Source organism: Colias philodice, chromosome 31 (assembly GCF_061535455.1).
Source record: "Colias philodice isolate Cphi_HAF_F1 chromosome 31, ilColPhil1 Martin Lab GWU primary, whole genome shotgun sequence".
NCBI lineage: Eukaryota > Metazoa > Arthropoda > Insecta > Lepidoptera > Pieridae > Colias > Colias philodice.
This window is the reverse complement of record NC_143116.1, coordinates 3,617,918-3,645,705: the sequence shown is the minus strand read 5'-3', so window position 1 is coordinate 3,645,705 and position 27,788 is coordinate 3,617,918. Positions and strand designations below refer to the sequence as shown.

Here is a 27,788-nt window from a genome sequence, read left to right as displayed (position 1 = left end):
GCTCTATTGATGAAAAGCCTCTATTTGGTGAAAAGCTCTATTGATGAAAAGCTTATATTTGGTAAAAAGCTCTATTGATGAAAAGCTTATATTTGGTAAACAGCTCTATTGATGAAAAGCTTCTATTTGGTAAAAAGCTCTATTGATGAAAAGCTTTTATTTGGTGACAAGCTCTATTGATGAAAAGCTTCTATTTGGTAAAAAGCTCTATTGATGAAAAGCTTCTATTTGGTAAAAAGCTCTATTGATGAAAAGCTTCTATTTGGTGAAAAGCTCTATTGATGAAAAGCTTCTATTTGGTAAAAGCTCTATTGATGAAAAGCTTCTATTTGGTAAAAAGCTCTATTGATGAAAAGCTTCTATTTGGTGAAAAGCTCTATTGATGAAAAGCTTCTATTTGGTGAAATGCTCTATTGATGAAAAGCTTCTATTTGGTAAAAGCTCTATTGATGAAAAGCTTCTATTTGGTAAAAACTAAAAAGCTCTATTGATGAAAAGCTTCTATTTGGTGAAAAGCTCTATTGATGAAAAGCTTCTATTTGGTGAAAAGCTCTATTGATGAAAAGCTTCTATTTGGTGAAAAGCTCTATTGATGAAAAGCTTCTATTTGGTAAAAGCTCTATTGATGAAAAGCTTCTATTTGGTAAAAACTAAAAAGCTCTATTGATGAAAAGCTTCTATTTGGTGAAAAGCTCTATTGATGAAAAGCTTCTATTTGGTGAAAAGCTCTATTGATGAAAAGCTTATATTTGGTAAAAAGCTCTATTGATGAAAAGCTTATATTTGGTAAACAGCTCTATTGATGAAAAGCTTCTATTTGGTGAAAAGCTCTATTGATGAAAAGCTTCTATTTGGTAAAAAGCTCTATTGATGAAAAGCTTCTATTTGGTAAAAGCTCTATTGATGAAAAGCTTCTATTTGGTAAAAAGCTCTATTGATGAAAAGCTTCTATTTGGTGAAAAGCTCTATTGATAAAAAGCTTCTATTTGGTAAAAAGCTCTATTGATGAAAAGCTCTGTTGATGATAAGCTCTATTGATGAAAAGCTTCTATTTGGTGACAAGCTCTATTGATGAAAAGCTTCTATTTGGTAAAAAGCTCTATTGATGAAAAGCTTCTATTTGGTGAAAAGCTCTATTGATGAAAAGCTTCTATTTGGTAAAAGCTCTATTGATGAAAAGCTTCTATTTGGTAAAAAGCTCTATTGATGAAAAGCTTCTATTTGGTGAAAAGCTCTATTGATGAAAAGCTTCTATTTGGTGAAAAGCTCTATTGATGAAAAGCTTCTATTTGGTAAAAGCTCTATTGATGAAAAGCTTCTATTTGGTAAAAACTAAAAAGCTCTATTGATGAAAAGCTTCTATTTGGTGAAAAGCTCTATTGATGAAAAGCTTCTATTTGGTAAAAGCTCTATTGATGAAAAGCTTCTATTTGGTAAAAAGCTCTATTGATGAAAAGCTTCTATTTGGTGAAAAGCTCTATTGATGAAAAGCTTCTATTTGGTGAAAAGCTCTATTGATGAAAAGCTTCTATTTGGTAAAAGCTCTATTGATGAAAAGCTTCTATTTGGTAAAAACTAAAAAGCTCTATTGATGAAAAGCTTCTATTTGGTGAAAAGCTCTATTGATGAAAAGCTTCTATTTGGTGAAAAGCTCTATTGATGAAAAGCTTATATTTGGTAAAAAGCTCTATTGATGAAAAGCTTATATTTGGTAAACAGCTTTATTGATGAAAAGCTTCTATTTGGTAAAAAGCTCTATTGATGAAAAGCTTTTATTTGGTGAAAGTCTCTATTAATGAAAAGCTTCTATTTGGTGAAAAGCTCTATTGATGAAAAGCTTCTATTTGGTAAAAGCTCTATTGATAAAAAGCTTCTATTTGGTGAAAAGCTCTATTGATGAAAAGCTTATATTTGGTAAAAAGCTCTATTGATGAAAAGCTTATATTTGGTAAACAGCTCTATTGATGAAAAGCTTCTATTTGGTAAAAAGCTCTATTGATGAAAAGCTTTTATTTTATGAAAAGCTCTATTGATGAAAAGCTTTAATTTTGTGAAAAGCTCTATTGATGAAAAGCTTATATTTGGAAAAGAGCTCTATTGATGAAAAGCTTATATTTGGTAAAAATCTCTATTGATAAAAAGCTTCTATTTGGTAAAAAACTCTTTTAGTATCTTTTTATTTCTTCTTCCTTGACACTATTATAAACATGCGCACACCTTCAGATAGTGCGTGTGCATGAGGTGCGTGGCGGTGCGCAGCGCGGGCGCCTCGTGCTCGTACTGCACCTGCGGCAGGTGCTGCAGCACGGCCGGCGTGCCCGCGCTCGGCTCGCCCGCGCCGCACACCACGCCGCGCAGCCGCCGCACGTACCATACGCGGGCCCGCCACGCTACGGGATTTCAAGTAACTTTTATTTTTTGAATTTCGAATATGAGCTATAGGTACAAGGAAAATAAAATGTGAAAAAAGTTTAATCGATTTTCGAGAAAAATGTTTTGTTTTGTGAGTCTTGTTGGATTTATATGAAACTAGTGGTCCGCCCCGGCTTCGCCCGTGGTACATATGTATTTCGCAATAAAAAGTAGCCTATGTCCTTTCTCGGGTATCAAAATATCTCCATACGAAATTTCATGCAAATTGGTTCAGTAGTTTAGGCGTGACTGAGTAACAGACAGACAGACAGAGTTACTTTCGCATTTATAATATTAGTATGGATTTGCAACTCGGATTATGCGACCCGCACACCACACCGCCGCACGCAACAAACGCGCGTGCAATCTTGGTTACAGATATGAGATTATAAAAATATGTTCGGTCAACATGTTATTTTTTTAACGTTAAAATTAAACCAAGAACCATCCTCGTACTCCAAGAAATAATGGAATGAATAATAAAAAAAAGAATTATTGAAATCGGTCCACCCGTTCACGCGTGATGCCGTGACGATGCGAAACGGGTTTCATTTTTATATATAGATATAATTGATAGATTAATTATCCACCACCTTAGATCATTAATAAATTACTTAATGATCTAAGGGTCTTTGCCACAGAACAGTAAAAACATATAGAAGTGCTGTAATGTCTAATTAGTATGAAAACCAGTGTCGCCAAACCCACACATTTAAACCGATAGTTATACAGTACACTACAAGTAAACTATGCCTTTGATTGGACAGCTTAATTTGAGTAAAAACTGACTTAGGTTATAAATTCAGCATTTCAATATGTACCCTAACGCACCATGTTACGGTTTATTTTAGTATAACATCCCTAGGTATATTAGCTGTTTTGTTTCTCATTGCACAGAAATTCCAAATTCGAAAACATTCAGCTACTCCACAACAGAGGGCGTTAGTTTTCGATAGATATAAATTTGAAACGCAACACATAGAGATAAGGTTGAAATTTGTGTCACTCAACATTAATGACATTAACTTGATATTTATCTGATGCTATGCTCTGAGGGATGTCAGCCTTGTTATCGATAATTCAAAAATAAATATTTTTGGTGTATTTTTTTTTCTTTCTTTTATATGAGTATAGTATAATGCATCACATTTTGGAGTATGTTTATTACTACTAAGTACGTCTTTTTATATTATTATTATTAAATAAAAAACGGAATAGAATAGTATAAATCTATATTTACAAAATACAAACAGAAAATATGCATTATTTTAAATCTTGGAACTGCTGTAGGTTTGATGTATCGTTGGCCTTTGTTAGACCGCTTAGTACTGTTCGGCATCCAGTTAACTCGTCACGTTGCATTTATCCATTTCTCTTTTAAATTAGCCTCTTTGGGAAATCTATAAATAAATTAGACAAATGAAAGCTAAGGAAAAATAAAATAAAATTTTATATTTATAATGTTTGTCTTTTCTAAAGTATCGATACTGTCGATATGCACCACAAGCATCACTAAAGCGACATTCGTTTGTTTATTGCAATAATATTCCAGAAAGTCTTGTTTGCTGTTCAATCTATAATAGTACTAATTTCTTATTGATTAAGGTTCATTTTGACTAGATATTTGTATACAATTTTGACAAATTACGACAAGCGAAGTTATAACATAAAATATAATTAAAATAAATTAAAATAAGACTTACCGACGGTATGAAATGCCTTCATTGCTGATATTATTTCGTCTGCTATCATTTTTGCACTCTTTATACCGAACAACACGTCCTAATTAATGAATAAATATGGAAAAAAGGTTTGACAGCTGACAACCGACTCGAATATTTTTCTGCGCACAACTGAGAGGCGAGAGCAAGTTAGGTGATCTTACCTTACAAGTGACACGTGGGCCACGCCCACATCACACTTCTATCTACTTTACTGTTCTGTGGTCTTTGCTTTGTTTTTAAAAATAGTTCACAACCACATAGCATAGTTATTAGTAACTAGTAGATCTGTGTAGTGACTAATACTTAATCTGTGGTTCACAATAACAATGCGATTAATGTCAAACATGATCGTGAAACGTCAAATCCAAAAAAATGAAGCTCGAAGTGATTATTATCAATAATCAAAGAAGAAAATAAAAAAGTCGTTTATATTTGTAAAAAACTTAAAAACCTTACTTTCTTCATAATACCTATTCATACTTACCATCACATAACATAATAAATAATGTACTTAGTAAATTTTCTTGAATACAAAAGTATATAGATCACAAAATATACTTAAGTTTTAATCGTGTTTATAATCACAATTACTTGTAAATATTAATGGAAAACTTAACAAAAATGTGATAGATGCTACGCAGTGTAAAATATGTCTCTCAAATTATTAAGAAGTATAATTAAGGGGTAAAATAGTCAGAAATTGTGAAAACATGGAATCTATTAAGTCCGAAACGCGGGATGGAGTCTGCAGTGGTTGCTTAAGCGTGGACAGACATACGAGCACTGTGGAGAGACAAGACTTATTTATCATGCTGCTGTCTAAACCGACTGTTTATCTGGTATGTTTAAAATGCCTTATTTGCCTATGTAAAAATTGACTGAGTGATCCCTACAACTTTTAAATACTATTTATCTTTAAATCCATAATATAATATGTATGTTATGTGTTTAATATGTAAAAAAATAACACATGTAAACATACCATTGTCATTTACAAATGATATAATTTTATATAAATAGAAATAACAGTACCAAAGTTATTTTTGTTTGTGTGTTTGTTAGTCTAAGTGTGATGATATATAGCCTATAACCTTCCTCGATAAATGGGCTATCAAACAACAAAAGAATTTTTGAAATCGTTCCAGTAGTTCCTGAGATAAGCGCGTTCAAACAAACAAACTCTTCAGCTTTATAATATTATTATATAGATAATAGCTAGGAGTCGAAAGGGGCAAGGGCCTGAATTGCTTTAGGACAAGGATAGTTGGCCATGCCGCTTTTTTGTTTGATTTGGCGATTTTTTCTCCCAATTTTTTCCCCAAGATATGTATTAAAGAGCTTTGAGCTTGATTTAGATCCTCAAATTAAAATTTCAGGAACCCAAGTACTTACAAATACAATTATGCTGGGAATGCAAGGCGATGGTGAGGAAAATAGCGATATTTCAAAGGAAAATTAATAAGGCGCAGTATGCTTTAGAAATGTCAGTTCAATTAGATCAGGTGAGATAAAAAAAACCTTATAACTTATTTATTGTAATTAAAATCATTATGAGAAATACTTAAGAAACAAATTATGTATATAACTTTTAAATACTAATAGGTTTTAAATCTAAAACATATTATAAAGGCGAAAGTTTGTAAGGATGTATGGATGTATGGATGTTTGTTACTCTTTCACGTAAAAACTACTGAACCGATTACAATGAAATTTAGCACACATATAGAGGGTAACTTGGATTAACACATAGGATAGTTTTTATCCCGGAAATCCCACGGGAACGGGAACTATGCGGGTTTTCCTTTGCAAACGCGGGCGAAGCCGCGGGCGGAAATCTAGTATAATTTACACAAGAAAATCTACTTAAATTAGTTGCTTTTGACGTGACAACGTCTTATAATTCGATAGAGACGGCTGCACGCACGAAAAAACATGACTCATGCGGCGTTACCTCGCTCTGAGGCGTTCCATGTAAGGCTTGAAGTGCAAGCGAGAGCGCCGAACGAGCGACAAAGACGCACAATCGGACGTTGTCACGTTCAACTATCGTCAGTAAACCGACTTTACAACCAATTGTTTAGTGTTACGTACAAACATACTTAGGTAAAACGGGACCCTATAACTGACACTTTGCTGTCCTTCTGTCTGTCTGTGTCCGCCAGGATTTAACTTACCATAATAGTTTCTCTCTCAAAAAAAATAAAATGATGTTAAGCAATGGTAAGCATTGTCATAAATTGGATGGGCAACCAATTTGTTTCTGTAGTTGTTCTTTAATTCAGACTCAGGTGCAAAGTCCGACTTGCACTTGATTTTAGCAGTGAAACTTCTTTAGGCGCGTTGAGAGAAAAATTTCAAGGTCGCGTCATGACAATACCGTCACGTCATGGAGTAAAACGAGTTTGGTATCTTTGAATCTTGCCAAAGAAGTTTCACTTTTGACACGTGTACTCGGCACACACGCTCCTTTTTTATTGTTTCGTTTCAATTGACCAAAGTAAATAATTAATTTTTCAGTTAAACACACACATCACACCTCTATCATCACTACACATACATCACAACCAAGACTATGACGTCACACTAGATCACGATGAGGAGGTAGAAAAACTTAAACCACTCGAAACATTACAAGAATTAACGATAGAAGTGAAGCAGGAAACGGACGACTTCGATTACGACGTAAAAGACGAATACAGTCAAAGTGACAGCGATAAGCCGAAAAAGAAGAATTGTGTTGGCAAATTTGAAAGGAAAGCCATAATAACTAAGAACGAGTTGGATTTGAAAAGAATTGATAAGTATTTTAAGAAAATGGTGCTCGATAATGCGGAGATAGAGGAGGTTCTGCAAAGGGAAAGAGATTGTAAAAGAGGGAAGAGTCAGTATAGATATTCGTGTAAGAAGTGCAAGATGAAATATAAACGAGTTAGCGATGTTCATAGGCATGGTGATTTCGCTCATCCAACGGTATGTATGTTAGTTAACAGTTAAGTTAGTTAACAATTCAGTTGTTCTCTAAAATGCCTCTGCTTTACACATCACAATCAAGGAGCCAATTAAGGGTGTGATTACAATATTGCCCCTGCTGTAGGTATGTGAGTAGCATGCATTTTATGTTGTGTGTTGAATCTTCTTAATATATATATAAATCTCGTGTCACAATGTTTGTTCTCAATGGACTCCTAGAAATAAATGCATTTTCTTTCTTTATAATTTATGTGAAGATGTATTTTTAAGCTATTGCATCGCGGGTTTTGAGCGCGGGGACCGAATCCAGAAATTCCGTAACGAAAAAACCTTACGCTCCCCACTCCGATGGACGCGGAGGTGTGGCTTGAAGGCATAGCATGCAATAGCTTTACCGCGGCAGTCCCCGAGTGCCACACGTCTTTTTTGTTGTAACTTGTATGTAATAACTGTATTTATATATTAACGGTACAAATAAATGTATTTTCTTTCTTTATAATTTACTAGCGGTCCGCCCCGGCTCCGCCCGTGGTACCTACATGTTTAAACTATCCTATCTCTCAAGTTGGATCGAACTGCACATGGTGTGCGAATTTTATTATAATCGGTTAAGTGGTTTAGGAGTCCATTGAGGACAAACATTGTGACACGAGATTTATATATATTAAGACTAGCGACCCGCCCCGGCTTCGCACGGGTGCAATGCTGATACTAAATACACTACAGAAAAATTGTGAACGTTGTATAGGTATAAAAATATAGCGGCCCGCTCCGGCATCGCAATTCGCACGGGTATAAAATACATAGCCGGGCGGCCGCAAACGCTACGTCCCGCAATTTTTAAATCTGTAATATCTTCGAAAATATTCACTTAAATCATACGGTGTAAAGGGCCATATAGATCTATATTAAATGAATAATGTATCCATGGTATTTAATTGCTTAAGGATTAATGCTGTATTGGTTAAAATCGCTTCGAAAATTAGCCATTATTTGTCGTAAAAAGTAAATGACAAAAAAAAGTTATTGTGGGTTATCCATAAGAGATAGATATATACCATCGCGGACTTTTCTGTAGACCTTTTCAATGTGTATAATACTTAGTACATTATTTTGATAAAACTCGTAGGGTTCAGCCTGCGTTTGCAATGTAAGCGGAATAAATGTAATTTTTTACGACATCACATTAGAAACCTCAAAAATAACAGTACTTCTCCACTATTTAATGGATCTTATTATACATATAAACCTTCCTCTTGAATCACTCTATCTATTAAAAAAAACCGCATCAAAATCCGTTGCGTAGTTTCAAAGATTTAAGCGTACAAAGGGACATAGGGACAGGGAAAGCGACTTTGTTTTATACTATGTAGTGATAAATATATAAATGTCTTTATACGTTTTGTAAATGTCCTTAGATTCTCAAAGCACTTAGTGGATTTTTTTTTTTTTAGTATAATAATTTTGTATATTAATGGTAGAAATAAATGCATTTTCTTTCTTTATAATTTATTTGAAGATGTATTAATTATAATTTCTTCTCTATTTCAGGACACAACGCCGGTACGTTGCAGCGAATGTAGGAACACCTTCGACACTCAGTCCCAACTAAACGAGCATTGGAGATCACATAATATTCTACACAAGTGTATGTTTTGTGCAACATACTGTAGGTCGAGGTTTGAGATGAATCTCCATTTGGTTAATACGCATAGCCGAATGTATAGTTGTAAGAACTGCGGGATGCAAATATTGTGAGTATATAATCTGTACTAATATTATAAATGCGAAAGTAACTCTGTCTGTCTGTTACTCAATCACGCCTAAACTACTGAACCAATTTGCATGAAATTTGGTATGGAGATATTTTGATACCCGAGAAAGGACATAGGCTACCTTTTATTGCGAAATAAGTACCACGGCCCCACGGGCGAAGCCGGGGCGGACCTCTAGTATAATATATAATAAATAAAATAAGTATATAATATAACCCTATCCTATCCTACTAATATTATAAACTAGCTGTGCTCTGCGGTTTCGCCCGCATTGCTCTGCTCCTATTGGTCTTACCGTGATGATATATAGCCTATAACCTTCCACGATAAATGGGCTATCTAACACCGAAAGAATTTTTCAAATCGGACCAGTAGTTCCTGGGATTAGCGCTTTCAAACAAACAAACTCAGCTTTATAATATTAGAAAAGATTCAAAAGTATGTGATGATGGATGTATGTGTATGTATGTTTGTTACGATTTCACGCAAATACAACTGAACCGATTACAATGAAATTTAGCAAAAATATAGAGGGTAACTTGGATTAACACATAGGATAGTTTTTATCCCCAAAACGGGAACTATGCGGGTTTTTCTTTGACTACGCAGCGCGGGCGAAGCCCGGATATAAACGGAAACTTTAACAAAACAAATATTTTAAATTTTGTTGAAATACTTATTATAGTGTATATATATAGGTTACCTATGGTATTTTTACTGACCGCCTCCTTGGTACAGTTGTTGACGCGTCCTGGGTTCGATTCCTGGTGGGGACGAGGAAAAAAATGTCTCGGTCTGGCAGGACACAGAAGGCTGATCACCTACTTGTCCCTAAAGAAAACCGATCAGTGAAACAGATGTATAATGCATCTGCCCCTTACCCCACTTGGGGACATGGGACTTCACTATATTATGTTTTTATTTATGTTTATATCAATTACTTTTTCAGTTCATCACAACAATTCACACATCACTATAAGAATTATCACACAAAATATATTTGCGATGACTGCGGCCGAGTTTTTGGAATCAAAAGCAGTCTTGAAAGACATATGATGTAAGTATTATATATTACTAGCTGCGCCCCGCGGTTTTACCCGCATTGCTCCGCTCCTATTGGTCTTAGCGTGATGATATATAGCCTATAGCCTTCTTTGAGAAATGAAAGTTATCTAACAGAAATGAAAACTATCTAACAGTGAAATAATGTTGTCAAATTGCACCAGTAGTTCCTAAGATTAACGTGTTCAAACAAACAAACTCTTCAGCTTAATAATATTAGTGTAAATGCTTTATTGTACAAATTCTAAGTATACCTTTACGAATAATATAAAACACAAAATATTTTACTGTTTATTTCATAAAATTTCTTTTTTTATACAAAAATAATCTATTTCTCCCCCCCACAGAAAAGAGCACTTCCCCCCCTACTGTCAAGTGTGCGCACGTCACTTTCCGAAATATCACTCGCTCGAAGTGCACTATCGGAATTTCCACCCGGAATTAATTTATAAAACGGTCAAGCACGAGCTGTCCTACTGTGTAGAGTGCGATAGACAGTTTCCAAGCCAGTACTTGTATAAGCGGCATCTTAGTACAGCCGTGGCACATGTTCAACGACCGCCTATAAAGTAAGTTGTGTTTGTGTGTGTTGTGTGTGCGTTGTATACAACACATTTGTTGCAATACGTTACAAAAATGTGTTGTAAAATATATACTATGTTGTAAGTCAAAGTGTTGTCTGACATGTGTTGTATGTAATTTGTTGTGTGTTGTAAATAATGTGTTTTATACTATGTAATTCGTAAAAGAGAAAATTTCATGATGTATGTAATGTATTACACCTGGTAGTAATATATAAAACGGTCAAGCGTGAGCTGTCGTATTGTGTAGAGCCAATACTTGTATAAGAGGCATCTTAGTACAGCCGTGGCACATGTTCAACGGCCGCCTGTAAAGTGTGTTGTATACTGGTAATGTGTTGTAAATATACTATGTTATACGTCAAAGTGTTGTGTTCAAGGTGTTGAATGTTCAATGTGTTGTATACCTACTATGTATCGAGATCGTATGTACTATGTAACGAGAATCACTCTATCTATAAAAAAAAACCGCATCAAAATCCGTTGCGTAGTTTTAAAGATTTAAGCATACAAAGGGACATAGGGACAGAGAAAGCGTCTTTGTTTTATACTATGTAGTGATAGAACGTGTTATATTCAAAGTTAATATACAAGACGTTTTGAATGTACTGTGTAATGTTTGGATGTAGTGTATATTATTTGGATGTAGTGTACAATGTATGAAAAATGTCTATTCAATGTTATGTATGGTGTTTGAAAAATAATGTTTGAAAGTGTTCGGTGTTGTGTAAATCATAATTATTTTGTGCATTTGAAAATATATCTTACTAGCTGTGCTCTGCAGTTTTACCCGCGTTGCTCCGCTCCTATTGGTCTTAGTGTGATGATATATAGCCTATAGCCTTCCTCGATAAATGGCCTATCTAACACCGAAAGAATTGTTCAAATCGGACCAGTAGTTCCTAAGATTGGCGCGTTCAAACAAACAAACTCTTCAGCTTTATAATATTAGTATCGATAATAAACTTTAATAATTTATTACAGGGTACCTTGCCCGGAGTGTGGGAAGATATTTTCTCGGAATACATATATGAAGAATCATTATAAATTGGTGCATGTTCGTTCCACAAAACACTATTGTGAAATTTGTAATAAGGTAATTGTTTTATCTCTATAACTAGCTGTGCCCCGCGGTTTTACTCGCAGTGCTCTGCTCCTGTTGGTCTTAGCGTGATGATATATAGCCTACTAGCTTTCCACCCGCAGCTTCGCCCGCGCAGTCAAAGAAAAACACGCATAGTTCCCGTTCCCGTGGGATTTCCGGGATAAAACCTATCCTATTTCCCGTGATAAAAAGTAGCCTATGTCCTTTCTCGAATATAAAAATATCTCTATACCAAATTTCATGCAAATTGGTTCAGTAGTTTAGGCGTGATTGAGTAACAGACAGACAGACAGAGTTACTTTCGCATTTATAATATTAGTACGGATACTAAAGGCTATAAAGTGTGTAACTTTTAAAAATGTATAATGGCCATTTTACTCATTAGGTTAAGTACTTTCAATAACAGTTTAAAGTTTTTTGATATCTGCAATAGTAACGGAATAATCGCCTGTGCACACTTAACGATTACAGTAGTTCCTGAGATTAGCGCGTTCAAATAAACAAACTCTTCAGCTTTATAATATTAGTATATATTATTTGTGTGTGATACTAATCATCTCATGAGTAAAATCAGATTTATTTTATTACTAGCGGTCCGCTCGGCTTCGCCCGTGGTACATCTTTACGTTTTCTCTACATAAGAACCATCCTCGTACTTCAAGGAATATAATAAAAAAAGAATTATCAAAATCGGTTCACGCGTGACGCCGTGACCAAGGAAAACGGGTTTCATTTTTATATACATACTAGCGGTCCGCCCCGGCTTCGCCCGTGGTACATAATATTTACGTTTTCTCTACATAAGAACCATCCTCGTACTTCAAGGAATATAATAAAAAAAAAATTATCGAAATCGGTTCAGCCGTTCTCGAGTTATGCGCTTACCAACACATTTTGCGATTCATTTTTATATATAAGAAAGATATAAGATTTTTTTAATGAAATTAATTATTTTTTTCAGCATTTCGTCAGCGGTTTCTCGTTGAGAACACACAGGAAGTTCGTTCACGAAAAAACTGTGAAACCCAAGGACAAAATATGCGACGTGTGTGGACGAGGTTTTCATGTGAGTAACAAAATATTATTGTCGAGCCAATTTAATAGGCAACATTTGACGTCTATCAATTTTATCTTCGAAGAGAGGTAACCTGCTTAAAAACATCGATTAAAGTGAATTAATCGATACGGATTTGAAACATTTGTCAATCGAATTTATTAATTTATGATGATTTTTATTCACAAGTAATCAATGCATTCGATTCTAGATGTCAGATTTCGATTTTTAGAGTAACGTCTCTGGCATTTAAAAAGAAAAAAGGTTTATTGACACAAAATTGTAGTGACGTCAGTTCTTCAATTCAGAAATTGTTTATTATATTTCTAGAATGGTTTGGAATGAGCCAAGGAATAACAAAACGAAATATCATGTTATTCTATGTCGTCTTTACTAATTTACGTTCTTGAATTTTGTTAAACTGTCAAATGTTGCCTATTAAAATGGCTCTACTATAGTTAGTTACATATACATATGTACTAATTTTGAAGCTTGAAGGCATAGCATGCAATAGATTTACCGCGGCAGTCCCCGAGTGACACACGTCTTTTTAACGTGATAACGTTTTTAAAATCGTTTTAGTTGGGTGACATGTTCAGAAACTTATGTCACACCAAAACCTCACGAGCGCAATCGCAGGTATAACGAGAGAGAGACGGACCGATCACCCGTCTCATCTCTAGCGCTGCCACTGCATTATGTTATCACGTAAACATCTCGATCGTAAACTTACTTTACAAACAACCAATTTTTTTTTCAGACAAACCGTACGCTCCTAAACCACAAACGTACGCACACAGGCGAGCGACCGTACAAGTGTACGTACTGTCCGGCCGCGTTCGCTCAGTCGTACGCGCGCACTACGCACGAGCGGTCGCAGCATAAGAGCGTAGCTGACGTGTTTATATTGCCCACTTGAATATATTATATGTTGGAAAGAAATGTGTTTTATTTATGGGGATATTAAGGGGTTAAAATACAAAATAATAACTTGACTGTGTTTTATTTCGGAAATTTTTACCTACTACATATTTATACTACTACCTAAAAATTACCTACCTACTACTTAAAAATTACTAACTACATAAAATATCATAGTCTAAAATCGAAATGAATACAATGGTTATATATACATGCATAAGACAATAAAACATATGATTACTAGTATAAAATGAAAGAAAAACACTAAATAGTGTAATTTATAATACACACTCCGCGTACTGTCCGGCAGCGTTCGCTCAGTCGTACGCGCGCACTACGCACGAAGTCCAAGTTGGGTCTTCCACGCAGGCCTTCACAGGCCTCGGGGTAACTGTTCGGGGCGACGGCCCCTTTCAGTGGTGGCAACGCCGCCTGCAACTACAGACGGGGCACTGGGTGGGACCTAATGGTCCGAGGTGTCGAGTTCGGGAGGTGTCCTGCTGCAGTGCGATCGAGCCCGCGTGTATCGCGGGCGATCTGCGAGCTGCAGCAGGGAAGAATGTCCGTGGGTGCTTCATCGCCGCTTAGCGAGAAGTCTTATGAATACTTATAATCATCGTAATTCTAATAAATATAAAATAGTTGAAACCTTAGGTTGAAACAATTACAAATACAATACTATTACAGTCTGTGTATTTTTAAAATCATAACAAACCTAGATTTAACGAAATACTAAGTATTAGAATAACGTGGATGAAACAGAATAAACTAAAATTTTCCTTTATTCATCGAATGAACTTGAGATATTATTAACGATACTATTTTCATTTTTGCGAAACCACAAAAAAGACTTAAAGTCGGTTGCAATCATAATGAAATAAAAAATAACAGGTTTGCTTCACTTTCTTTCTTAAAGTCCATGACTTGGCACTGAATAATAAATATACTAAATATATATCTATAAAAAATTTCCATGTAAACATACCTAACTATAACAATTTATTATTAATTTTGTTACATTTTGTCAAAAGTCAATCTCTTTGTTTTATACAACTAGATTTTTATGATTGATTTATTTATTACAAAAAGTTTAGAACAAACCATAACTAACGATATGGCATTATAAAAAAATAAAAAAAAATGCGTGAGGCAGGTTTGGTGAGTCTATGTAGGTCTCGGAGCAATTAGGTAGGTGGGCATTTTCACAAAAATGTATACCTACCCGGGTCGATCAACTTTTAATGGTCCGACGGTACACGCATCATGTCCCTGAACGATAATTAATAAACATGAAATCAGAAAGAGTTAAATTGGTTTTAATTATATTCCTCTTAATATTTTCTAACATTATTGTGAACAATATTTTACTTGCTTTATTAATTTGTGCGTAGTTTCATGGTTGTCCAGAGACTAAATGCAATTTTCCAGTACTATCACATTTGTCCCCAAGCTACTATGCATAAACAAACTTCGCATCACGAACACATACTATCACGTCCATAAATACCAAATAGACTTCTTGATTCAGTTCATGATTATTGATATAAAAACATACAAATATTTTTTTTTTATTGGATATAATACGTTTTTCAGGCATTTTACTTTTGTCCCCATAAATCATCTACATGGCACAGGTCTCACAGACAACCGTAATTTAGTTATGGAAACAAAACACAAATGGCGCGGTAGATTCCTAAACAACAAGCTAAACACAACAATTAACTGTCGGGCTCAAACGCCATTTTGATTTGTATAAAATCACGGCAACAGTCGTCCGAGCGATGTTGGTGAGTGTGGGGTGGCTTTATTGTCAGTCCGTCAGACAACTGTGATTAAAGCATAAGTACTTGATGCATTGTTATCAATTATACTACACGAGATGCGCTTTCGTCTATAATTTAGTGTGAGCTGAGATTAATATATAAAATAACAATAGTATTTGCTTGGCGGCTCAAAACGTTAAAAATGTCCCGCGGACAACCAGTCACTGGGCCAACCAAAGTGGTTGTACCATGGACAATTTGGTTGTACCTAGGACAATAATTATATAAAACTTATACTTTAACAGTTAAATAGTTCATGATTTGTTTATTACTCGGCTGTTTCGGGAACACATTTTTATTACGCGATTTTATGTCTAGTTTAATTGTAATTTTAACATTTCAAAAATCAAGACGCTACTACTACAACTAAGATGTCCCCATATGAAAATCACATTATACTTCATTCATTCAGTTATATCGAGAATCAGTTCATTTTAATTAAGTAAAATCAATAATGCGATACGTAACAACCTCGCCTTAATAGTTTTTTTGTAAAAAATATCACTATTTCCGCTTTACTGAAACTTTTTTATATATGAAACATTATTTGGTTGTTCAAAAGACATCATTCGTTTCAATTTTAATAAAAATATTTCGTATTTTGGGTGTAAATAGAACAAATATCAAAATATTATTTATTATTTAATATTAGAAGAATTTGTTTTAATTCTTAAGGGAATTTAACATTTAAAAAAGTACTATTGTGTAAGTTGTCCAAAGGACATTATTTCCCGTGAATAGATCGGTTCGTGAAGGTAAATCCACAAATGTATTAAATCAACTGCACTGCTGCTTATATAATCTTAATCTACGAAGAATTATCTTCTAAATGAAATAGTAAAATGCTGAAAATTAAGTAAAAAAAAAAAATACGAGAAAATTATGATCGGGACCTTTAAAAATTGATTGACCCACCCCCCTGATTTTCAACTGTCCCTCGAATTCATTAAATTCTATATAATGAAGTAGTTGCCAGAATTATTTATATATGTTATCAAAGTGATTATACGTATACAATATTTTGTTTTTTTAACAAAAACTATGACAAAATCTAAAATAAAGTTAAGTTAATTATAAATAACAATCGAAAAATGGGTAATTTTACGCTGTCCCCTGCTTACTCTTACGCGTTTATTACATTATTTCTTAACTTTTTTGTAAGAAAGGTACCATCTTTTAAGGTTTTATTTGGTCCAGGATAATCAGTTACTGTGATAATAGTTAAAATATAATAACCTTATATAACAAAATAAAAGATAAAAAAATAAAAAAGAAAATCAAAAAAATTGTCCTTCCCGGAACATTCAGTTGTGTCACCGATTTTCTAAAAAGAAAATTACTGTGGTTCAATTAATTTTGCATTACTGTCAACACCATAGCTACTGCTATGCAACTTATCAGGTTAGAAGCCGTCAGGGTCAAAAAACTGCTTAGAAGGAGTGCACGCGTGTTTGCAAGCCGCAGGGACCAAATTCTTTATTCAGGTATGTGACCATATTTTGGCTTATTTCTATTTATTTATCATCATAATCATAATCATAATCATTTATTCACCATAAATATAAAATTAAATACATAGAAATCATTATCTTAAATTAATTAAACATAAAACATACAACAATATTATAATAGGACCCTGATGATTAAAAGATAATATGACCTGCAGGCCTACACTAAGACAGCTTGTATCTTGTAGTATTTAGTTAATTTTGTTTTAAATGTTTTTATATGTAAGTTGATCAAAAGTTTTGATGAATATAAGTGTTGTGGTTATATATTTTAAACCGTTTTTATTACTATAGGATTATCAAATGTGACTTCCGCTGTGTGACTATTTGAGCGGTCACATATACGCTGAACGAAAAGTCACAACATGCCTGAACACATAAAGCAATGTTTACATGGCGATTTTCTTGAGCTATAAAAATATTTTTCTAAGACATTTTTGACTGAGTAGGAAACTACGGCAAAAAGTAGATTTCAAAAATAAAAATTATTTCCCCATACAAATCGCAACAGCTGATTGATCATTTTGCATGAGGAAGTAAAATTTTTTTTTGAGGAAAAAAAAAGAAGCATTATGCAGAAAAAGAAACAAAATAAGCCAGCAGAACTAAGAATCTAGACAATGTGCCTTGTATAACAACGAAAGATAATAATGGAACAAAAATTAATTTTTTTCACGATATTTTTCATTGGTTTTTTTTTTATTTACAGATTAACCTTCGTGTTTGCAGCGTGAACTGAAACAAGATTTTTGTATCAAATATGGTGATTGAGATTATTTAAGGTTAATAATAAACGAATCACGAAGACTGATTATCGACTGATTAATTTGATTAGTGCCAATATAAAACATAAAAGAGACTTCTTATTCTTGAATCTTGATAGTAATTTACCCTTTAGATAAATAATAATAATGTGATGGCTTAAGCCCGAACTGATTGTGATAATTTAGTTTGAAGTTAAGTTAAGTTTATAATTATATTTATTATGTGTGCCTGCGTACTTTTTTTTCGCCATGTAAACGCACCCTTTCCCTTTTTAGGTATTCGGTTGTGTGACTGTCCCTATATTACGGAGCTGAATTTTTTAAATATTTCAGTAGATTTTACATTTAATGCCCTTCAAATCAGTCTCTTTAATGGAGAATAATACATAAGTGTAATATTTGTTGCCTTTTCTCTAAAAAAGTATCTAACATTTTAAATGTAAAGATAATAATGACAGTTGAAGTACCAGAGTCACAATACTGAATATACTATTGTTTTTTTTAATTAGCTTAGATCCAAAAGTTGGGAATAGTGAGTGTTTAAAATATACAAAATAACAATTTTAAGTTAATAAATAAACAATATCTAAAAATTCTTATATTTTGCACTGTTTTTCCAGCTACTGAATACTTATAGATTAGTCTGTGCATAAAGTCACACAACTGATATAAAATTGCGAGACTTTCCATTGTGTCCTATTATTTTTACAGTTTTCTCATTTTAAACCCATCATATTATATGTTTTCTTGAAGTATATTGAATTTCCGTTTTAAAGAGACCAAAAAAAGTTTAAAATATAATAGGTACTATCAAAAAAAATATATTTTTCAAGGAGGGGGTACATTTTTGTGAAAATGCCCAGGTATATTACATAAAATATACTTTGTATCAGAGACATCTAGTGGTGAATAGAAGAATCAAAATTAACAATGACTACAGCCTCTTTCTAATAGATAGCGCTGTATTTAATTTCAATATTATACGATTCATAAAATCAGTATATATATTATTATTAGTCTGTGATAAAATATAATGCTAACACAATAAAACACTAAGAAAAAAATTATAGTTAAATTTTAAATGGTTATTTAAATATTGATATAACTGCAGACTTATAATATATCACAATAATTATATTTTATTATTGTGACATCTAGCGATGACTAGTAATAACTAATTGCATAGGAATAACTGCTAGATTGCAATAGATGGCGCTGTTTTCAATTTCATAATTACTTAATTTACGGAAAAAAATGTAAACATTACAATACGGATGGCAAAAATCAGTGATATTAAATAAAAAATGCACTATTCATTTTTTTATGTTAATGAAAATGTAGCTACATGCTAAAAAGCTTTATTTATTTATACAATTAAAACTTGTGGCGCCATCTACATTAAAATCTTATATCATTTATTATATATCAGCGGCACCTAGTGGTGACTAGAAGAATCGAAATTAATAATGACTACAGCCTTCTTCTAATAGATGGCGCTGTATTCAATTTCATAATTACTTAATTTACGGAAAAAAATGTAAACATTACAATACGGATGGCAAAAATCAGTGATATTAAATAAAAAATGCACTATTCATTTTTTTATGTTAATGAAAATGTAGCTACATGCTAAAAAGCTTTATTTATTTATACAATTAAAACTTGTGGCGCCATCTACATTAAAATCTTATATCATTTATTATATATCAGCGGCACCTAGTGGTGACTAGAAGAATCGAAATTAATAATGACTACAGCCTTCTTCTAATAGATGGCGCTGTATTCAATGTCAGTATTATATATATATTCATGAAAATACATATTATGATGTGAAAATATAATGCAACATAACACATGATTCTCCTTACTCCCAATCTATACTAGTATTATAAAGAGGAAAGGTTTGTAATTATTTATGTATGGTTTAAACGCATAAACTACTGGACCGATTTTGATGGAAGTTTTTCGGTCGCGAAAATTCCAACAATTTAAATATTTAAAAAAAAATCGTGTTTTTGAAATAAAACTTTGTGTGTTCTACTGTGGTTCTACTCGTGCACTTAAAAAGAGAAGTTCCTTAGATATTTCCAATTAAACAAGAATGTCACTTTTTCGGGACTAAAAACATCCCACCAAAAACATTTTCATGTAAAATGTTGCCAAGACGAACCCATATGACTCGCACTGTCAAAAAGTTATCAGATCTCATGTAGAGCCAAGCTTCTAACACTACACGCCCTAACTCTACAAGGCCTAACTTCACAAACTCTACACCTTAGTCAAAATATGTGGCTTGGCCATTTCGCTACATTCACATCGTAAGGTGAAAAATTAATTCACTGTTCATTACTTTTGTGTTATACAATAGTTCTTGTAGTAACGAACGGCCAAGCCACATATTTTGACTAAGGTGTAGAGTTTGTGAAGTTAGGCCTTGTAGAGTTAGGGCGTGTAGTGTTAGAAGCTTGGCTCTACATGAGATCTGATAACTTTTTGACAGTGCGAGTCATATGGGTTCGTCTTGGCAACATTTTACATGAAAATGTTTTTGGTGGGATTTCATTTCTTTTTGTAAGTTAGTTATTTTTTTTTAACAAGGAGTGCCTATACATATATATATCTAGGGAAACCAAGTTTTAGATTATTAGATTAGACCTCTAGCGTCATCAAAATTTAATTTAAAATTACAGGTCTCATACAAACTCCCATCCCCTAGTTTAAGGGGTTGGGGGATGAAAGTTACAAGTTTTATAATTTTTTTGTTGTTTGTGTGCTAATACTAGCTTACATACAAAATTTCAGCTTTCTAGGACATTAGGAAATACCTTAAGAATTTTGATGATCATCAGTGAGTCAGTGACGAAATTAGCGTTTTTTAGATATAAATAAAATCTGAAGTATAAAAGCTAATGTAATTAAAACTTAATATGTTCAATAAGTCCGCTATTGACAATATATCCCGAAAATTTTGTTGATCTAGCATAATCCAAACCCAAGTTATGAGGGTTCAAAAAAACGTCGAAGCGCTTCGAGAAAAGGTAGGTAGTGCCCGTGCGTTTCGTTCGCTTGGCTCGTCTTGGCGGGGGCACTACCGTGCCCCCAGATATAGTGCGGAGCTTAGAGGTTATTTTATGAGATTGGTTATGAAAAAATAATATATTTAAATATAAATGGTTAATTTAACTATAAGTTTAGTAATTCAAATGTATTTCGAGGATTGCTCGATGGCTTTTGCCAAACCTATTAAGAACAGTCCCTCCGAGAAGAGATTTTGTTTCGGGATTTATATACCTATAATCACAGACTAATAATAATATACTACGTATACAACTAATATTATAAAGCTTGTACTATTCATGACAATCTATTGTGGTAATGAATAACTACAATTGTTAGATAAGACAAGAAAACGTACATAAAACGCTTATATAAAATCAAAGAAAAACACAAAATAGTGTCTACAAGTCTTGTTATTTAGGTTTCTACTTTCTATGGTCTACAAGTACAACCTTGAGTACAATTACTAATATCCACCGACCGTACTTATTTAAATATATCTTTTTAATTGCGATAGATGGCGCTGTATTAAAAATGTAACATGTATGATTTTGACCTCGCGAAAGAAGTAATACGCCCTACAGCTAGTTAATACTCATTAAACAAAATCAACTACAAGAAACTTAGTATAGGATAGTAACTATATACATATTAAACTAGCTGTGCCCCGCGTTGCTCCGCTCCTGTTGGTGATGATAGCTTTCCTCAATAAATCTTATCTAACACTGAAATAATTTTTCAAATCGGACCAGTAGTTCCTGAGATTAGCGCGTGCAAACAAACAAACTCTTCAGCTTTATAATATTAGTATAGATGAGACACGTACACTTGACCGCGCGAGTAACATCTCGGGCTAGACTAGTTAATTATAAGAAACTTAGTATCTATGAATATCAGAAGGAAAAAATAAAAGCAAATCATGAACTCAATTTCTATATTTCATTAAAAATAAATATAATACATCACATAATAATCTATAAATGGATTCAGCCTTATTATACACATTAAGTCAATATTTAAAATATCACTGTCTAAACATATTAATTATAAATATCAAGAAACCAATATTCGTCTCGCTCTTACAATATAAAATGTAAATAAGTGTGAGTGAGAAAGCTATATATTCAAAGTATTTTGGTTACGGAATGAATTTCATACAAGAACGTTATTTTGATACGATTGATTGACCAAAAGGTTAATTTTACTTTTAATTATACTCGCATAGGTTTTCGCCTTTACATAGAATACGAGTGAGCAAGACAGTAATAGAGTTCTTGTACGAAACTCATTAAAAATTACAAAATTAGGTACATACTTGATTAAAAAACATTAAAATAATTAAAATCTTCTTGCCATGGAAAGCAAAAAAAAAATTAAAATGTAATTCGAATATTATAGGATTAAAATTATTGAATTCGATATATTGCATTAAGATTACTTACTTTAGACAGCCTAGAATAGTAACAAAGAGCCCACATATTGTGACGTTTTTTCGTTTAACCCAACGATATTATATTATGTTTCAAGGTGTAGATAGGTTAATAACGGCTCGTTTAAATGTGGCTAATTAGCAACATGAATGAATCATGCTATCTCACTTAGACATCTAAATGCGTTAGTGTGCTGTTTTTGAAGCTCGAATGTTGTGTTGTCTTTCTTTGACGTTTAGAAATCACATTTTATATGGATAAATAATTAAAACTATTCCAAGGCTCTAAAGTAATTATATCAAATCAGATCTCTTTAAAATAGCAAAGTTTTTCATACATTTTTGTTTGAAAGCTTAAAATAATTAAAATTAAATAAAATAATTCTTAATAGCCTGAAATATAATTACTAGCTAAATATGGTACACGTAAATAGTAAAATTTTATACAATAATATAATAATTATTAATTAGGTTATTAAATTTCAATTATAAGTAATATGCACATAGTATACCTTCAAAACTATTTATATTACAATTATTGCGTTTCTGCTAGAAAAGTACAAAACAGGTGCATTATAATATAATCTTATTTACATTATCAACCTTATTGCTATTGTGATAAAATAGTTTTTCCCTTGAACATCATACTACCCACAAAATTTCAGCCAATCAGAAAGCAGTATTTGACTGCCCCTAACCAGTTTTAAGTAAAAAGGGTTGTGATAGGTTACGTCATTGAAATGTGGCTAATTGGCCACAATACAGTTGTCTCTTTCTAACGACAGTTGTATCATACCTATATAGTACCTATATAGTATTGACATCTAATCGTGTGTGCGTTATTGTGCCGTTTTCAAAGAAAGAATGTTGTGTTGGTAACCTATCTACCCCATTTTACTTATAACATCATTGCCTCTCATTCCCCAAATATCTTTAAAAATGTTGCGCATTCAAAAAGGCCAATTTTGCGGACATATAAAAGGGTCTTAAATCATTTTAATCTTTTTTATACACACACTAGCGGTCCGCCCCGGATTCGCCCGTGGTACATATATTTATGTTTTCTCTACATAATAAACATCCTCGTACTTCAAGGAATATATTAAAAAAATAATTTATTATTATGAAATTATTAACAGAATTCAACCCAATTTTTCATACTTCTAAGTAAGATTTTTTTTTACTTGAGTTTGTAAAATCACTTTGAAATTACATGAAAAAAACATTTAACAGCATTCATTCTCTTCAAAAATTACTGCTTCCAAAATATAATTTCAAATAAACCATCTTTTACATCCATTTCATATAATAACATAATTTATATTGCTAATAATATTCAAGGGCTGAAAACTTATGTCAAATAGGTATCATACTTTTTAGCCAATAATATTATAAGTAAAAAGGTGTAGATCGGTCATTAGCTCTAGGAATGGCACATTGAAAAGTGGCTAATTAGCTACAATTTCAGTTTAGTTGTCTCTTTCTCGAATGCTGTCTTACTTTGTCTAATCATGTGTGCGTTAGCACAATATACAGATACAACCAGTAGGGAAACTTCATTCAACATTTACAAAATGGCTCACGCACACAAGTAAGCTTGTTTACGAGAATCGTAAGGGTATTATGACAATTGACAGATACAAAAATACCCTTAGACATGCTTGCTTAAATTCGCAAGCCATTTCGAACGTCTTGTATGAAGTTTCCCTACTGGTTGTATATGTATATTGTGGTGTTAAGCGCACTAAGACCCCTGTAGAACTGCCATCCTGTTACAAATGACCCGAAATTTGTGGGTCATTGGGATGGCAGTTCTACAGGGGTCTTAGTACGCAATGACAAAAAGAAAAATGATGGTCCGAACGCTGATACCGGATACCTAAAGATACTGTAATATAAAATAATTTGGAAAATCCAAAAGTGCACGCCTCATATTTTTTTTTAATAAATATTTATTACTTAATTATTATTTTTGTTTATTTAATAACAATTAAACCACATCGAATCAGACCCTGAAAAATGAAAGGGTTCTATTCCTGAGCATACTCAAGCGTAAGAGAAAAAAAAGACTCGATTAGTAAAGTATTTCGGTCGCTATCGTGTTAACAAGAAAAAGGATCCGCACATACAGACACACGGACGTCCAAGACAGAACTTTTTTAAACTGTTTTTTAACTAGTTTAAATAACAAAAATGACATCAAAAATATCATGAACGTTAAAAATAGTGTTTTTTCTTAATATGTGTGTGTATGTATTATCTTACAAGTGCAATGTATGATACATAAAGACATTTTAAGTTTGAAAAATCAGATGTTTTGCGCGAAGTGACAGTAGTACCCACCTCAACGCTTCGCTTATGAGGCGTGCAATATTACAGTATCTTAAGATAAAATATTATAGTATCTTCACCGTGTGTAACGCGCTTTAGTGTGCCGTTTGAAGATCAATGGAAGATTGAATGTGTTGGTAACCTATCTACACATATTTACTTATAATTTCATTGCTTTCAGCATCAAAATCAGTGCATTTAGGCTAGGCTAGTTTCCTTCATCACCTTACCCTTGTTACTGCGTTAATTCTAGAGTCAAGTATGTGCTAATAAGACACTGGTACTTGTGGCATCATATTTGTGTATATACAGTGGTTTTCTGCCTTCATTTGATCCATAGGTAAGTGCGGCATAACATGTTGCGGCGGTTGGTACTGCGGCGGCGGCTCTTCCGGCTTTTTCTTCTTTTCACACTTCTTGAACTTAATACCTAATTTATTCAATAGTATTAGTCGTAAGGACTCCTTACCGCCCCTGTAATCCAACTCGTGTTTCGCTGCAGCTAATATCTTACCCAACGTAGGCACTTCTTTCCGAGATGTATAGCTATTAACAATACCGCGTAGTGCGCACAGTTTGTAATAATCTAGTTGTACTTTTGTTTTTCTTATGCGTTTCTTCTTTGGTCCTGTCATTTTCGTTTGTGTCGCTTCCGCCCGCAAACCCTCCCGTTTTATACGCTTTATTGTACTCTCTGATAGACCAGTGGCTGCACACGCGCGTTTAACAACATTTTCAACAGGAAACGCATAGCCTCTGTTCTGTTTTTCACTCTCGAAGAACTTAATCACTTTGAATATTATTTCACGGGCCTGCCCGTCTATCGCTTCCTTCTTCTTCTTATCTACTATTGCTGGTTTCGGTTTTAATTCTACTGTGTCTACTGGCTGAGGGATATCTACGGGAACATGTTGGTTAATTACTTGGTTTATTTGCTGGTGATGGATGTGTAGAGGTTGTAATGAATTAATAACAGGAACTTCGCGTAAATGGTTCTCCATTTTGTATACTTTACATGCGCCTAACAAAACTTCACGTTCCGTCGATCGGCATTTATAAAAACCTTTTCCATTAAATGTTTTTACGATTTCATAATAACAATAGGTTTAATATTTTGGTCAAAATAGGACGCCATATCAAACATAAACAATATAGAGTAGAGTTGAACACAGATTAAATTTTTATTTTGACAGACGATAAATAATCTGATTTCAATATATAGTCTATGAAAAGTTTAAATTTATGACTCCAAATATATCCAGACAGCTTTTATTTTATTTTGTAATCTAAGCCAGACAGTATTTGATTGAATAAAGATTTTAAAATGCTTCATACTTAAATTACTGGACTTGATAGCATTCTAAGCAAATCTAAATTTTTCGTCAAATTTAATACCTATTTGAACTTTACTATAGTTTTATGGATACCAATAAAATCCCGCAATCGTAACAAATCTAACAAATACATAGGTAATCAAATGTTTGGCATTGAAATGGTGCAATATTTTTTATTATATGTGTTTATAATTTACATTCAAGGTAGGTTAAATTTAAATCCTTTATTGTATCTGGAAGCATTCCCTCTAAAGCGATAAGACCGCCTTGTACTTAGTTTTAAGTTATTAATTAATGTATATGTTATAAGTTGGCCTGTTTTTATCTTCTATGCCAAACTGGAATAAATAGATACCGTACTAGAAACATGACGTCGTTCTAGAAAACTATACCATGCTAGAAATTTACAAATTCAAGTATAACTATTATTTTTACAGCTATCACGGCAAAGGTAGATCCAAAAAGCGTAAATCTAGAACTTGAAACATCGTTACAATTCGATCCAAAACATGAATCTAATCATAGCATTGCTGATATTAAAAACTTTCTTAATCGACTTCAAAATCTATTGAACCCTATCAAGGCTATGCTCGAACCAAATAAAAATAAAATGAGTGTTGTTATCGAAAACTTGGCAAGGAGAGTAAATAATTTTGATGATAAAGATTTTGAAAAAATAACCAGAGTGTTTATTAAAGAAGTGGATGAACATATTAATAATAATATACCACTTTCAAGTTTATTAGGTGATAAGTATAGATCAGTTATAAAATATATACGTGAGAATCCAAAAATTTTGAGAATACATACAAGAAAATCGGCTGATAACAAAAACTACAAGGCAATTAAATTGTTACTATCAAAACTGGACAAATATTATGACAAAAATGATGTAGAGAAATTGAATAAAATACTTCATAAACTTGAGAACGTTCCAAAAACTAATGAAGAATTAAGGAAGTTAGTGAAAAACGCATTAAATATTCTTGTTTTTGATAAATATAAGAATTTAAATAACACACTTAAAAGTAAGCTTTTTGAAGAACTTCTATCGATACAACGATATCTTAAATCTAAAATGAATAAAGATATAACCGAAGCTGATTTTGACGATGTTTCAAAATATAATCATGAAAAGATTCAGAACGAAGATATTATTATTGAAGACAATACTAAAAATGAGAAAGAAACGAACGATGGAGTAATATTAGATAAAAATATTGAAATATTGATCGAAAATGATGATCTCAAATCGGAATATGAATAAACAGTAAACATTTAAATAAATATTTTTGGTTTGCTTTATTGTACTTAACTGATATTTTATGTTTATAGACTAGAGTAGATAATTTTTGAAACAAAAAAAAATCGCAGTCGGATGAAACCCATTAGAAAAGGAGGGGAATATGATAAAAATGTAAGGAAAAATAAATTACGGTCAATCCGAGTTCGGGAAGCGGGAGGGGGGAGCTTTTAAGAGAAAAAAATGGTTTCTCTCGATTTCCGACAAAACTACAAGTCCTATAGAAAAAAGTTCAATGGCAAAGTTGTAGGTAATTAAAAGTTCTACAACTTTAGTATTCACAATTTTTTCACATAACCTAAAAATTTAGGTGAAAAATTCAAAAAACCAAGTTTTTGGTCTTTTATTTCTATCTACTTCAAAATTTATTATTTTTCTACGAAATTTGGTGGAAACTTACTTTATTATGTCCCAAATACACTGTAATTTATTTGATTGAAAATATTTATTTTTTCGCCTTATTTTGAATGAATACCAAAAAAACAACCTAATTTTCAATCGAAAAGTCACCCGTCAAAATATCAGCTTTTTTCAAAAACTTGGGGTGCCTTTTATTCATTGAAATCTCTACTTTCATATGGTGTAAAAAAAATAAACACCACCATAGTAAATGTTCTCAGGAAATGCATACAAAG

General features: G+C 32.8%; 3 protein-coding genes across 3 annotated transcripts; 2 read left to right on the top strand and 1 right to left on the bottom strand.

The window, feature by feature from the left end:
• Positions 1-4,471: 4,471 nt before the first annotated feature.
• LOC149475200 (uncharacterized) lies at positions 4,472-13,625 on the top strand. Its single transcript, XM_089713784.1, has 9 exons — positions 4,472-4,975; positions 5,513-5,638; positions 6,654-7,106; positions 8,658-8,860; positions 9,831-9,938; positions 10,291-10,512; positions 11,509-11,620; positions 12,591-12,695; positions 13,444-13,625. Exons 1-9 carry the CDS (start codon positions 4,847-4,849, stop codon positions 13,600-13,602), a joined length of 1,617 nt encoding a protein of 538 aa, XP_089569910.1. The 5' UTR covers positions 4,472-4,846; the 3' UTR covers positions 13,603-13,625.
• Positions 13,626-21,676: 8,051 nt separating this feature from the next.
• On the bottom strand, positions 21,677-25,672 carry LOC149475199 (uncharacterized). Its single transcript, XM_089713681.1, has 2 exons — positions 24,535-25,672; positions 21,677-24,073 (listed from the first exon to the last, which is right to left on the bottom strand). Exon 1 carries the CDS (start codon positions 25,515-25,517, stop codon positions 24,783-24,785), a length of 735 nt encoding a protein of 244 aa, XP_089569807.1. The 5' UTR covers positions 25,518-25,672; the 3' UTR covers positions 21,677-24,073; positions 24,535-24,782.
• Positions 25,673-25,865: 193 nt separating this feature from the next.
• LOC149475198 (uncharacterized) lies at positions 25,866-27,512 on the top strand. Its single transcript, XM_089713963.1, has 2 exons — positions 25,866-26,054; positions 26,288-27,512. The coding sequence occupies exons 1-2, from the start codon at positions 25,994-25,996 to the stop codon at positions 27,115-27,117; spliced, it is 891 nt and encodes a 296-aa protein (XP_089570089.1). The 5' UTR covers positions 25,866-25,993; the 3' UTR covers positions 27,118-27,512.
• The last annotated feature ends 276 nt before the right edge of the window (positions 27,513-27,788 follow it).

Excerpts from the sequence above, each read along its gene's own strand:
- LOC149475200 (XM_089713784.1), top strand. The coding sequence starts at position 4,847 with ATGGAATCTATTAAGTCCGAAACGCGGGATGGAGTCTGCAGTGGTTGC. Across the intron at positions 7,107-8,657 it reads GTGATTTCGCTCATCCAACG|GACACAACGCCGGTACGTTG; the intron begins GTATGTATGTTA and ends TCTCTATTTCAG. Across the intron at positions 8,861-9,830 it reads AACTGCGGGATGCAAATATT|TTCATCACAACAATTCACAC; the intron begins GTGAGTATATAA and ends TTACTTTTTCAG.
- LOC149475199 (XM_089713681.1), bottom strand. The coding sequence starts at position 25,517 with ATGGAGAACCATTTACGCGAAGTTCCTGTTATTAATTCATTACAACCT.
- LOC149475198 (XM_089713963.1), top strand. The coding sequence starts at position 25,994 with ATGTTTGGCATTGAAATGGTGCAATATTTTTTATTATATGTGTTTATA. Across the intron at positions 26,055-26,287 it reads GTTTATAATTTACATTCAAG|CTATCACGGCAAAGGTAGAT; the intron begins GTAGGTTAAATT and ends TTATTTTTACAG.